Source organism: Tupaia chinensis, unplaced genomic scaffold (genome assembly GCF_000334495.1).
Source record: "Tupaia chinensis unplaced genomic scaffold, TupChi_1.0 Scaffold142134_1, whole genome shotgun sequence".
Lineage (NCBI taxonomy): Eukaryota > Metazoa > Chordata > Mammalia > Scandentia > Tupaiidae > Tupaia > Tupaia belangeri.
In genome coordinates, this window is record NW_006201985.1 from 888,791 (window position 1) to 902,664 (window position 13,874).

Genomic DNA, 13,874 nt, shown 5'->3' on the forward strand with positions numbered 1-13,874 from the left:
TAAAAACATTAGTTTTTCTGAATTTTATTTTATTTTTTAGTTTGGTTAAATTTGTAATTTTTTTGCGATTTGTTTTCTCATTCTAAATATACACTTTGTTTCCAATTCTATTAATATATTCAAATTTTGTACTTTTCTTATAGAAGATACTCCTAATTTTATAAGTTCCTGGCCTTATAAAGCCTGGATTTGTACTTTCTTTTTTTTTTTTTTAAAGAGATTTTTGCTATAGCGTGCATTGCTATAGGGTATGTGTACTCGCCAGAGAGAGAGAGACAGAGAAGCAGAAAACGAGAAATCACCACCCCCCTCCCCCCAACCCCAGGGAGGATGGCTACACCACGATCCCTTCTCCTGCATTCTCTCTTGGGATCTTGGGCACACATGCACACAGGCCTGGCTTGAGTTTAAGCTACTGGGTCCGGGACTCAAACCACGGCCTACTACATGGGAGTTCAGTGACCATTATACTATCTGCTGGTCCCGGGGATTTGCACCTTTTTAGGATCCATTAAGACTCAGGCTCCAGGTTATTAGTGATCAGCATCTATCTAGGTTACAGAGCATTTCTAGCATTTGTTCTAAAATGTACCTTCTTGTCATCCTGACCTTGGAAGGAATTCTCTTACTTTAAGAACAGCTCGAGGGGCTGGCTTGGTGGTTAAGGGAGCCAAATCTCAAATGACTGACTCTTGTAGTTTGAATTCTAGCCCCTGTGGCATGGAAACATACCAGGCATGTATACATAAAAACTCGATGGGCAAATGGAGGAGAAGGGATTGCAACATGACCACACCGCATCTGGGGGTGATTTTTTCCTTCCTTTTCCCTTTGTCTCTGTCTTTCCCTGGCAAACACACACTCCCTCTGGCTAGTTTAAAAAAAAAAAAGAAAGAAACAGCCTAGCATTCAAAACAATTTTTCTTGATCTAGCAAGTTATGAGTATTTTCGTAAAAGGATTATTTCTGAATATCTACTTTTTTATTATTATTCCACAGATGTCCACTTATTTATTTAAGAATTATTTTATTTAACTTTATTTATTTATTTTAATTTGACCAGCGAGGGACAGAGAGAGAGAGAAAGTAAGAAAGCAAATTGTCAGGTCTGGGACTTGAACTGCTATTAGCCATGTGGGAATCTGGCACCCTCAACCACTATACCACCTGCCAGTCCCCCCACTTTTTATTCTTAGTATGCCATTTTATTTATACTTTTGTTTATTTGTTTGTTTGGCGAGGTTTTTGTCTTCGGGTGCATGTATTCCCTAAAGAGAGAGAGACAGAGAGAGGGAAGGAAAAACCCCCCCCCGGGGGGGGGGAGGGTGATGGCCACCCCTTCTCCTCCATTCTCCTGCATGCACACATTCACCCCTTGTGATTTTCTAACCGAAGTTGGCCATGTGGGAGTCTAGCAACATAACTGCTGTGCCATCTGCTGGCCCCCTGTATTCATACTTTGAATGAAACATTTATGTCTTTAAGAATTGATGGCTTTATAATACCCAGTCATCCTGTCTAGGAACATGATCTGGCTCTTCATTTATTTTTATCTTTTTTTTTATGTTGCTCAGTTGAGTGTGCACTTACCAACTCTCTCCCCACTCCCACATAGCCCTGCAGAGCCCACACCTTCCTGGTTAAGGCAATTCCTACACATGTTATAATTATGGTTATATAAGTAGAATTTTTAAAGTGTTTTAACACAAACATTGACTCTATGTAGAAAATTGTTGCTTTTTGTTTGTACCATACACATTGTGTACGTATGTGTGCGTATTTTATTACGAGTGACCTTAGGGCAGTCTTGTCATCTGAAAAGAATGGCTTCTTTTTATTTCTGCATTTCTAATAGCTATACTCCTTTATTTTGTCTCTTATGTTGGCTACAACCCTCAGACCAGTGATTTTTAAAAAACTGTGTTTTTATTGACTTCAATGCTAGTGTCGCTAGAGTATCATTGAAACAAGGTATTAAGTGTTATTGATCATAAAGTTTTTCTTTTTCTTTTTTGTTTTGTTTTTAAACGTTAAAGAATTGACCCTATTTTCTAAAACCCTTAGTTTTCTAGGAATTTTCCTAAAAAGAGTGTGATGCTTGTAGAAAGGTGACTCAGCTGTGAGTCTTCATCTTGTGGTGCCCCACGTCTGGGCTGTGTCACATGTGGACCTGTGACATGTAAACCTGGCCTTAGTAGGGTCACCTAGGCTGTCCCATACTCTCAGTAGCTGACTATTTTAAACTCAACTCATGTGTTATCAGAGTCTATCTTGAATGAATGTGTTGAGCAGAATTTTATTCAACTGAAACCCATGATAGAGATTGGTTGTTAAAAAAATATAACTCTGGGCCAGCCAGGTGGCATGGTGGTCAAGGTGGCTGAATCCCAATGGCTGAGTGTGTAGTTCGAGTCCTGGAAGCTTAGAAAATATGCCAGATGCATGTGTGTGCATGCTCAGGATCTCGAGGAGAGAATGAAGGAGAAGGGACTAGGGTATGGTCATCCCTCCTGGGAGGAAATTTCTCTCTTTCTCTCTCTGGCGAGTGCACATACCTAATAGCAAAAAGAAAAGGAAAACCAAGTTCCTTTCTTGTGAGACCGTGTTAATATTATATAGTAGACCTAAAGTGTCCTCACTAACAGAAGCACGCTGTCTTCCTGCTTCCTAGTGACGCCAACGCCCCCTTTGCCCAGTGGAACACAGAGCGTGTGTGTACTTGGCTGGAGGACTTCGGCCTGGCTCAGTACGTAATCTTCGCCAGGCAGTGGGTGTCTTCTGGCCACACGTTACTGACAGCTACCCCTCAGGACATGGAAAAGGTAAGGTCTGAGCTCAGGGTGAGGAAGCTCCCGTTTGCTCCCAAACCAATGCATGGGATGATGAAGGTTCCCCACTCCCTCATGACACACACACACAGGAGTGTGGGCAGAGAGGCCTAGATTCCATCTGTAGCTGTCACTGATTCCCTCTGACATCCCAGGGCCCAGGGCAGCCACTGCCACCAGCTCGGAGCATCACCACCCAGACGTGGCATCCTCTGAGGGCCAAATTGCCTGCCAGAATTTGACATCTGGTCTTCATCTTTTAATTTCAGGAGCTAGGGATCAAACACCCTCTTCACAGGAAAAAGCTGATTTTAGCCGTAAAAGCCATCAATACCAAGCAGGAAGAGAAGTCTGCGCTGCTAGACCACATTTGGGTGACACGTAAGGACAGGCTTATGTGTATTCAGCATGTTTCTGACAGTTGCTAAGGGCAGAAAGAATTTCCTGTTGAATGTGTGCCTCAAGGATAGCTATTTCCTTATGAAAGGCAGAGGGATTGCTAAACCATTTTGGGAATAAAACTGGAGCCCCAAAAGGACAGTTAGTCTTTTTTTTTTTTTTTTTTTTCCTCTGACATCCTTATTCTCTTACTGTCATTTATCTTGACATGTCTGTTTTTTCTGTATTTGTAGGGTGGCTTGACGATATTGGCCTACCCCAATATAAGGACCAATTTCATGAATCCAGAGTTGATGGACGAATGCTGCAGTATTTAACTGTGGTGAGGCCTTTTCCTTTAAAGATCTGTCTTTCTCTGAGCACTGAACTCAGCTCTATCCATAGTGATCATTTTAAACTTGCTTCCTTCTCTTCCTTCATATTCTTAAGGCCTGGAAATAGTATTGCTTATCATATATGAGGTCCCACGTAGCAGAATAAAACCTTTGTGATAAGCTGACTTATTGGCACATCCATGTGTATCTTCCTGAGGTGCGATAGTCTTGTCTGCATTTGGGCTGGAAAGGTACCTCACTTTGGAAACTCTGGTTCATCAGCCAAAACTCTCCTTTTCCAGAATGATTTACTCTTCTTGAAAGTCACCAGCCAGCTACATCATCTCAGCATCAAATGTGCCATCCACGTGCTGCATGTCAACAAGTTCAATCCCCACTGCCTGCACCGGCGGCCAGCTGACGAGGTGAGGGCCAGAGAGTCTCTCTTCAGGGAGCCGTGAGCCAGGACACCTGAAATATGTGGCGTGAGAGAGCAAGAACAACATCATCACAAAATGTCTGTATTTTGGATCATGTCGCTTGGGATTCTTCCATTGGTAGTGGGTCAGGGTGCCCAAAACAATGCTGTTGCCTGTACTTTGTGTCTCAGGACAACCAGAGACACCCAAGCTCTCACCCTTCCTTGGGAAGACACACATGAGGGGTCGGAGAACACTGGCAACAAGTCATTCACAGTGGTCATAAGGGAGATAAAGAGATGGCGCCAAGGAAAGGGGGAGGGAAAGATAAAATGGTACGATGTGTGTCAAAGACTGAAGAGACGAAAAGGGAAGAAGAGGAGTCTGTTTGGAAACATAATTCAGAATAGGTTTTCCTACTTGTTGATACAAAATTACTCAACCTTCAAGCCCAAGTACACAGGAGGTCCTGAGCAGGTCTTGCTAGAGAGGACATAGTATATGTAAGCACAGCCTCCTGAAGCCTGCTGAGCTACCTGATAATGTGCCTGGACCTTAGAGTTCCTGATGGGCGTTGAAGCTGGAGGGCTATCAGTCACATCCATCTTCTCTGTCTCTAAGCTAAATCTTTCTGAAAGATTAACTCAGCTTCCTGAGGGATTGAAAAACCCTACCTCTGGGGGCCAGCAGGTGGTGTGGTGGTTTAAGGTGCTGGACTCCTCTGTGACCGACCACAGTTCCAGTCCAGCCTTGAAAATCATGCTGGGCATGTGTGTGTGTGTGCCTAAAATTTCAAGAGGAGAATGGAGGAGAAGGGATTCTAGTGTGGCCACCTCCCCATGGAGCAATTTCCCACTTTCTCTCTCACTGTCTCTCTCTGTGTCTTATTGGCGCATGCATGTGCCCTATGGCAAAAAATCTAAAACAAAACAAAACAAAACAAAACAAAACAAAAACAACTCCTACCTCTGTCCCCATCTTGTTTCCCCCTATTCAGCAAATATGTTTTGAATGTCTTCTGTATGTCAGGCACGGTGCTGGCCATTTTGAAGACCACAGTGCCACATGAGGGGACTTAGGCATAATGTGTGTGCCCCTAAAATGTTTGACCACATCAGGGAGATCTTTTGTCTCTGAAGCACTTGGCTTGTGACTGATAGTCACTGTTAAAGTTCTGCCAAATCCCTGAATGAGTAACTATATGCCTTCATTTGTTTGTCCCGGTGTTACCCAGAAAATCAGAGTAAGAAGATTCTGGATTCAGGCATTTCAATGTAGAGTATCCTGCAAAATTTGGTGAGAATTCTATTTCTTAGAAACTAGGAAGGCTGTCAGGTGGATGGTCTGGCTGACCTGGGTCACTAGGAGTGAGGCACACTGAGCAGGGATTTTCACAGCAGCTGACTCCACAGAGGACCACCCTGGGACCCAAGAAGCCTAACTTCTTCACTCTCCTTCTCCCTCTCACAGAGTAACCTTTCTCCTTCAGAAGTTGTGCAGTGGTCCAACCACAGGGTGATGGAGTGGTTGCGATCCGTGGACCTGGCGGAGTATGCACCCAACCTTCGAGGGAGTGGTGTCCATGGAGGTCTCATTGTGAGTGGCTCTTGGGACCAGCCCGCCTGTCTTAGTGTAAACTGGAGTCCTTAGAAACTGATGTCTTAAGGACCAGAGATAAACTCTATTAAAAAAATAGAAACTTAATCTTAAACTCAGGCAAACCTTGAAGTCTCATAGGAAATATTTTAATAATTTGTGGTTGAGAATTAATATACCTCCTGGAAACAAGATGCTTTCTGCAGCGACTTCCTTAGCAACAGACCATAAGGTCAGTGGGGTTGCATGAGGATCAACCCTTAACAAGGCACTTCTACCTATTTCAGAAGACAGGGGTTAAGAAAAGGAGGGGGCCATCAAGATGGAACTTCCTGCTGGCCCTGATGTGAGCCTTGTCACCACTCAGCCCTGTCAAGTGTCAGGGCCAGAGGAGAAATGAGGAAGGAGTGGCTTGGATGCTGTCCAGAAGAGACTCAGGGACACAGCCTTATCAGAAGGTCCCACTTCTCTGCTTGGTCTGTGAAAATGACATAGTCGGTCAACAAATGTGCTGCTATCTGCTCAGAGCCTGCTGGGGCTAGGCAGAAACAGGGAAGTGGGCATAGCGCAAATGGGTGAGCTGCAGCCCCTCTGGTCCATGGGCTGACTTCTGAGCACCCTCTACTGGGTCCATCTGTGGTCACTGCTTGTTAGCATTGTCTGTGGTTTCTTCTTAGATCCTGGAACCACGTTTCACAGGAGACACCCTGGCCATGCTTCTCAATATCCCCCCACAAAAGACGCTCCTCAGACGCCACCTAACCACCAAATTCAATGTCCTGATCGGTCCTGAGGCTGAACAAGAAAAGCGAGAGAAAATGACCTCACCAGCTTATACACCACTGACCACCACAGCCAAAGTCCGGGTGAGTTGCCAGACCCTTCTGGGCAAGCCACAGGATCCTGCCTTCCAGCCCCTCATGTTGTACAGCCCCTGGCTTGAAGCCTGCATGTGTAGCCACTGTGCACAACTGGACCAGGCAGCTCTCAGCCTTTGCCATGGTCCCGTTGTCTGTTAGCCTTTGTCAGATCCCTGCCAATCTTGAGTTCAAGAAAGATTAGTTCTGACTATGGGTCCTTTCAGTCAGGCCCACCTGCTTGCCACCATACTGTCAGTTCTTGGTCAAAGCTGTTCAAACAATGCACAGAGTACTCCTATTGGCAGCTGGTCCTGTGTGTCTTGACCCGAGGTGGACAGCACATAGCCAAACTGAGATCCAGGTACGAGCACCATTCACTGAGCTCCCTGAAGCCTGCTAGACCTGCACAAGCCACACTGTCCTCAGACAGAATCTGACAGTCAGGCTGGCCGAGTTCCAGCAGTGTACTGATGCATCAGGTCCAGCACGACTCACGCACAGACTCCTTCCCAAGGGAGTGGGTCAGAATGTGCCTGGGGAAGTTGAGCAGAAGTGGTACTGGGCAGAGGAGGAAAGCCAGTGAGGGCTGTCTAAGGTGGCCTTCAAGGGCCCTGGGCATGGGGGGGATGAGCATCCGCCACCATGGGAGGCCAGCAGCTTTGCTGAAGTGAGTCCTTGAGTGCAGACTGTGGCATTCTGTAGGAACTCTCAGTCTCTCTTGGGAAATCGGAAAGTCCTGGTGGGGCCGTAGGGCCAGGGTGTCAGGCACAGTCTTAGAGGAGCAGCCCTTCTTGTTCAAGATGATTTACCTGTTGGCACTTCCCTGGCCTAGAGATTGCTCACAGGAGCTCTGTTTTGCCCAGAGTTTTTCCAGAAGTAGTTGCCTATTCCCTTCCTCATGGGTCTGCTCATACAGTTAGTCACATCTGCACACTGGTTTCATATCCTCCTTCTCATTATTTTGCTTTTACTGTGTTTTTAGCCAAGGAAACTAGGATTTTCACATTTTGGAAACATAAGAAAAAAGAAGTTTGATGAATCAACGGACTACATTTGCCCAATGGAGCCCATGGATGGTGTCAGTGACAGTCACAGGCTCTACAGTGGCTATCGGGGAGTCAGCCCCCTTGACACCCCAGAACTGGATGGGCTGGACCAGGTGGGACAGATTAGCTGATACGCTTGTCACCTGCCTATTCTCTGCACCCTGAGAGCTCAAGTAACGCCATGTGTGTCACCATGTAACTACACCACACCCCCTGCATATGTGCATGACTTGCAGAGAACGTCCCAGCAATTGTGTACCCCTGGGCCAGGCTCTCTTTGAACCCATGGATGGCCAGGATATGGAGTTGCACCTCTGCTAAGGGACCAGGCTTTGGGGACTGTTGCCGAAGGTGGACTCAGGAGGAAAGACACTTGGACGTTTTTAGTAATTCTTTATGTCCATCTTTAGCACCAGTGGACACATGTGAAGTTGGACAGAGGTCCAGAGACCGTGGACCATCCCAGGAGGCTCAGCTCTCAGGCACCTCCCCTCTGCTTCTGCTGAGGGATAAGCTCAAGTGCCTTAGACCCATGGGCCACAGAGTCCTGGCTGCGATCAAAGGGACCAGCAGCAGGGATTTCAGCCACAGTGACAATGTAATCATGCTGTGCCTTATACAGAGGTGGTTGTTTCTTTCTGATAATAAAAATACTATTTATGTAGAGAGCCAACAGTGCAGCCTATCTATAATCTTACTGGGAGAAGAGAACTGGACACAACTGGAGATAGGTCCTATTGATTGCACAGTCCAAGAACCAGTGGACCTGTGTCTGGTCCTGGGCCAGGTGCACACTCAGGATTCACCAAGTAGGACAGAGCAAAAAGGAACTCCTCCCTCATATCCTTAGAGGAGGGATGTGTCCTGCATTACTGCCTTAGGCTCCACCTCCCTCTGTGAGGGGGTGGGGAATCTCATGTCTCACTCACATCCTGGCTGTAGGTCATATCTGTCACACACACTCCTGAGCAGGCTTCTGTTCCAACTGGGTGGCACGAGCTACCCAGTGAAGGGGGTGGTAGGAGGCAAGACGTGCAGCCTTGCCAGGAGGACTGTTCTCTTGTGCTTGTGCTGGCTCCTCGTGACTGTAGTGGAGCCGGTCTGCCTGGGCTGGAGGAGCTGAAGCAGATCTGTGCTCCTGATTTAGAGGCTGGCTAGCTGATAATGGCTCCTCCAGATGGCCCTTGTCTGGCCAGCCGGGGGCTGAGAGAGGCACCCTGCCAATGTGGGCTTTTGCTCATGAGATTCCAGTTTGCCCCAGGGCAGCCCTCAGCTCCACTGACTCCCCAAGGCCTCATCTACAGAATAGCAGCAGCGTCATAACTGTCTGATGTCTGGGCAGGGCCTGGTGACCCCTTCGTGGCACTCTGATTCTGTCCCAGATGGAGACAGTGCTAAGATTTGCTTCATAAACAGCCAGCAGCCTCAGGCATGATCTTTTTCTCAGGCCAGTGCTTCCCCCTGAAGCCCAGCTGGTGAGCGATGGGAGCACAAGCCCATAGGTGGCAATGCCGGTACCCAGGGCCACTGAGTGACAGTGCTCTCCAGGTGCTGATACCAGGTCATTGCAGTTGTAGAGTCACTTAGAGTAGGCTTTGTCCCTTATTTCTGAGGCCCGGGTAAGAGGATTTCTGCATGCTCCCATTTTTAAACACTGCATGGAATTGTTTTGCCACTAACTCTCTGCAGTCTCAAGCACGTCCTGTTCCTGATGTGGGCGTCACGGTTTCCTCACCTCTAAAACAAAGGTTTACACTTGATGTCCTCCAAATCTAAGCAGCAGCACCCTGGCCCCTCCTGATGGGGAGGGAGGAATCCCCCTCCAATACCAGGGCTTCTGTGACTGGGGTCCTGTTGTTGCCTGGCATTTGTCAGTCTGTTCAGCATCCTGAGGGCTCCCCATCCTTTCTGCTCTGTGCTCCTGGCAATGTCTGGACCACTGGACGTGTGCAGAAGGGCTACTCCTGACAGTTCTTCTCTCTACCCTGCCCCTGAGTACCAAGAATGCTGGTGCCAGTGGCATCCCAGCAGAGTGTGTGCATGTGATGGGGCAGTAGATACTTTTTCCCCAGGGTCAGAAGCAGCATGTACACCACCCACCTGTCACCCCTCAGGGCCTGGCCCACTCCTTGCCCGGAGATGCCAGGCCACATAGGACAGGGCTTGCATGCCGTCTCTGAATCACAAGGTGTGTCCACGTGTGCTGACCAGGCCGCTGCCCATTTACAGATGGCACCTTCGGAAGGCACTGTGACGCAGATAGGGCTCCTCTCCCAGGACATTCACCGGCTTACGGTAGGATGCTGACCTCTCCCCACAGTTGGACGGGTTCCTAGGAAGCCCAGGAGTTTGGTGCGGTGGTGCCCAAGGCCGGGGGAAGCAAGGATCAGCGCTGGGGCAGAACCTGAATCTGAGCTACCCCAGGGGCAGAAAGCAATCCAGAGCCCTCTTTGGCCCGATGCTGTGCTTTGAGTTGCTAAGGGGGTCTGGAAGGCTCATGGGCCTTTAGCCAAAGCCAGCTAAAGCATGCTAGGTCTCAGGTCCTCTTTCCAGTCCCAAGACGCTCAGAAGCTCTGGATCACTTCTCAAGTCAGCCCAAAGCCCAGGCCTCACCTCGGACACTGTTTTTCTCTTTGCTCATGAGACATGCACGTCCTTCCAGGCCTCTGACTTCATGGGTATCACAGGTGTCCAAGTACATGCTGGCAGGCCCAGTGAGGACAAGCCATATCACACAGAGGCAGTTTTGGAGTAAGGCAGAACTGGTTCTGCCTTTTACTAGCTCTCGGACCGTGGGCATGTCATTCTTTCTCAAAGCTTTGACTTAGTTATCTGTAAACCCGAGTTAATAATAGCCTCCTTGCAAGGCTCATAGACTAAGTTGATGAGGAAAGGACAGTCACAGAGCACAGATTTGTTTTGGGGAGACCTAGAATTCCCAGGACCCTGTGCCTGTTGGTCTAGCAGCTGTCCACACGGAGGCCCACCAGCTGTGCTTTGCTTCATCTGTTGAACATGTAGAACACTGTCTTGGAGCAAGATAGGGGAGTCCCCAAATACAAGCAAGCTCACTTTTCCCCTTTTTGTTTTCTTGGCTCACACAGTGAATCTCTCCATCCTTGCCCTTATGATCACTAAGAGGCCTTTGGTGGCCTTGAAATAGCAACTTTACTTTATTTTTTTTTCTTTTGGAGAGGTTTTTTTTGGTTTGTGTTTTTTTTTTTTTTTTTTTTTTTGCTATAGGGTGCGTGCGCTCGCCAGACAGAGAGAGACGGAGAGATAGAAAGCAAGAAATCACCCCCCAGGGGGATGATCATGCCACAATCCCTTCTCCTCCATTCTCCTCTCAGGATCTTGGGTACGCACACACACTCGCCTAGAGTGAGTTTAAGTCACCGGATCCAGGCTCGAACCGCGGTCAACTACGTGGGAGTCCAGTGACATAGCCATTACGCTAACTGCTGGTACCTTGAAGAGGTTTTTGCTATAGGGCGCATGCGCTCATCAGAAAGTGACAGAGAGAGACAGAAAGTGAGAAATCATCCCCCGGGGGGGATGGCCACGCCGCAGTCCCTTCTCCTCCATTCTCCTCCCAGGATCTTGGGCACTCACGCACATGTGCCCGGCATGAGTTTAAGCCACTGGGTCTGGGACTCGAACCATGGTCTACTACATGGGAGTCCAGTGACGTAGCCATTATGCTAACTGCTGGTCCCGCAACTTTACTTCTAAGATGAGCAATGTATTTCTATTTTGACATAGTCTGATCCAGTACACAGGGTCCCTGGGACATCATACTTGCAGGGCCTGTATGTCAGACGTAGCCACATGCATAGCTGCCACAGCACATTCTTGACCAAAGACCCTGTTAAGCTGCCCCTTTGCTGTATCCTTCCAGACTATGCTGAGCCAGGACCAGCTGCTGAATGACTCTCGCCTGGCTGCTCCCGACTCTGACGGCTGGAGATGACTTTCTTCATGACTGACAGCCCAGAGAGGCACGTGTGGAGCCCTGAGTCTTTGCTTCAATGGGGAACTGGCACCCAGCCATCTGCCGAGCCCAGATGGGGGCTGGCAGAGCATCTCGCACACGGGTGCTGACAGGAGCGAGCTGAGCTGGGGGACAGATGTCCGGGAGGTGGCCCCAGTGTCCCTGTGTTTTCAACCGTGCTGTGCTCATCGCCGCAGCTTTGAAACCTTGAAACCTTTTGTACTTTTATACACAGACGGCAGAGCACTTTGCAGGGAGGACAGTGACAAATCAGTGCGCACACTCAATGGCTCACATTCTGGTGACAGCCGGGAGTGAGGCTCGTAACCAAAGGGGAAGAGCTGTAAGTGCATAAAACGTCTGCTGGAAAAAAGGGTTTTGAAGAAACATTCTGAACGCCCTGTAGTGACCGAGTCGGTGAAACAACCACGGGGAGCGCCCTAGCAGACTGCTTTGCAAAAGCGTGTCTTTCCATTGCCAGGGACCCTGGAGGGCATTTGGAGTGAGAACAGGAAAAAAGCCATGAGACTCCTTCTCCATTTCCTTGGCTGCCCTCCACCTACCCACATCCGCAGAGTCCCTGACACACACACACACGCACATGCACACACGCATGCACACACAGACACACACGCCTCTCCCTCCACTGACGTGCAGAGCACACAGTCTCCCAGGCTTTTCCTCTCACCATCCTCAACTGGAATGCCTGGTTAAACAGTGCCCCCCAGTGGAAGGCCCCTGGACAGTCTCAGATCAACCCATCTCCTCTACAATGCTTGTCTTCCAGAACAGCAAATCTGGCCCCTCTCCATGTCTCCCTCCTTACTGAGAGGCACGTCAAGTCGCCAGAGCCTCATGCCCACATGCTGGCTCTAGTTCAAGCCTCATCTCTCATCTGATTATTGCAGCTGGCCGCCTACTTGGTCCCTCACCTCCCCAGCTGGTCCCCTGTAGACATTCTCTACCCTATCCCCATAGGAACCTTCCCAAAGCATTGCTTTAATCCTGTCCCTTTCCTGTTCAGAGCACCTCAGTTACGGACCTACCACAGAGCAGCACCCAAGGCCCTTCACTGCCTTCAGCCCATCTTTGATCTTTGATCCCTCCAGGCCTCTTCTCAGGGCCTTCTCTTGCTGTGGAATGCGTTTTCCTCCTCTCCTTCATGAGGCCAAATCTCTGCTGGTCGAGGCCCAGCTCAGCTACCTCATCTTTCAGGAAGCCTTTACCTCAGCCCCACAGTGCTGTGAATGCCCTGGAGCCCAGCTTGCCTTGACCTTACGTGTCTGTCATCTTACCAACTCCACCCTCAACACACACTTGCCAAGCACCTGCTAAGGGCTGGCTTCTGCACAGAGCTCAGACCCTATCCTGGTCTTCAAATTGCCCAGAAGATCCATACTCCTAAATCGTCGGTCCACATGATCCTTCACAGGTGCACGTAAAGTACCCTCCTGGTGGGAAGGGGCTGGAGATGCAGGCCTAAATGCCAAGGTCCCTGCGTAACGGTGCTTACATACAATCCAGGGGTGGACTGCAGACTTGTTTCAAAATGAGAGTGTGCTGAGTGCTCCAAGACAAGTCTCCGCAGTCCCAGAGAGCACTTGTCATTTTTAACTGGGGTGCGGGAGTCTGAGAGACTCCATGGAGGACGTGCTTCTTGAATGTTGAAAGATGAACCTTACTTCTCCAGGAGAGCCAGAGGGGAAGGGCCTTCTAGGCAGGCAGACCTGAAACACACAGCCAGGATCTACTGCGAGCTGGAAAGATAGAGCAGGGTTCTAGCCCCAGCACTATTGTCACTTGGGGCTGGGACCTTCTGTCCTGTGGGTTGTGGGATGTCTGGCAGCACCCTTGGTCTATACTCTCTTTTTTTTTTTTTTTTTTTTTTTTTAAATTTTTTTCCAAAAAATCCTATGCTTTTTCTGGGCACACATACTCTGTTTTTTTTTTTTTTTTTTTTTTATAAATGTTTTGCCAAAAAGCTCATGTGCTTTCTGGAGACAGACAGAAAAAGAGGGAGAGAGAAAGGGGATGGTCATACTAAATGCCTTCTCCATTTTTCCCTCCTATTGGGATCTTGGGCACACACGCATATGCACCCTCTGCGTTCCTCAAGATGCTAGATCCAGGACGCGAACTGCTTGGTTGGCCACGTGAGATCCAGCTGCCTTATCCACCAGGCCATGGACTAGTCCGCTGTAACATCCCTTTCTAGTTGCGACAACCAGTCACCCTTGGCAGATGTTGGGGGTGAGGTGTCCCTAGTTGAGGACTCTGGGCTAAAAATGGGATCAGAGTGGGTTGCCAGGGAAGGAGGGCTGTGATGAGGCAATCAGGGGCCAGATAAATGAAGGCCTTGTGACAAGCCAGGCCCCTGGAACGTGTCCTGGAGGCAGGGTGGCTGGGGTGGAGGCTACAGTG

General features: G+C 48.8%; 1 protein-coding gene across 9 annotated transcripts in view; it reads left to right on the plus strand.

Moving 5' to 3' along the window:
* The window catches only part of PPFIBP2 (PPFIB scaffold protein 2), a 159,065-nt gene extending 145,790 nt beyond the window's left edge, over nt 1-13,275 (plus strand). For 4 of the 9 annotated variants that reach the window (XM_027766291.1, XM_027766290.1, XM_027766292.1 and 1 more), the window contains 9 exons: nt 2,672-2,822; nt 3,098-3,209; nt 3,461-3,549; nt 3,844-3,966; nt 5,431-5,556; nt 6,234-6,422; nt 7,399-7,575; nt 9,692-9,757; nt 11,361-13,275. In XM_027766291.1, coding sequence (XP_027622092.1) covers nt 2,672-2,822; nt 3,098-3,209; nt 3,461-3,549; nt 3,844-3,966; nt 5,431-5,556; nt 6,234-6,422; nt 7,399-7,575; nt 9,692-9,757; nt 11,361-11,432 — 1,105 coding nt within the window. In that variant the 3' untranslated portion in view covers nt 11,433-13,275. Of the gene's footprint in view, nt 1-2,671; nt 2,823-3,097; nt 3,210-3,460; nt 3,550-3,843; nt 3,967-5,430; nt 5,557-6,233; nt 6,423-7,398; nt 8,072-9,691; nt 9,758-11,360 lie in introns of those variants that run through there. The other 5 variants (XM_027766293.1, XM_027766296.1, XM_027766294.1 and 2 more) reach the window with 3 other exon arrangements.
* The last annotated feature ends 599 nt before the right edge of the window (nt 13,276-13,874 follow it).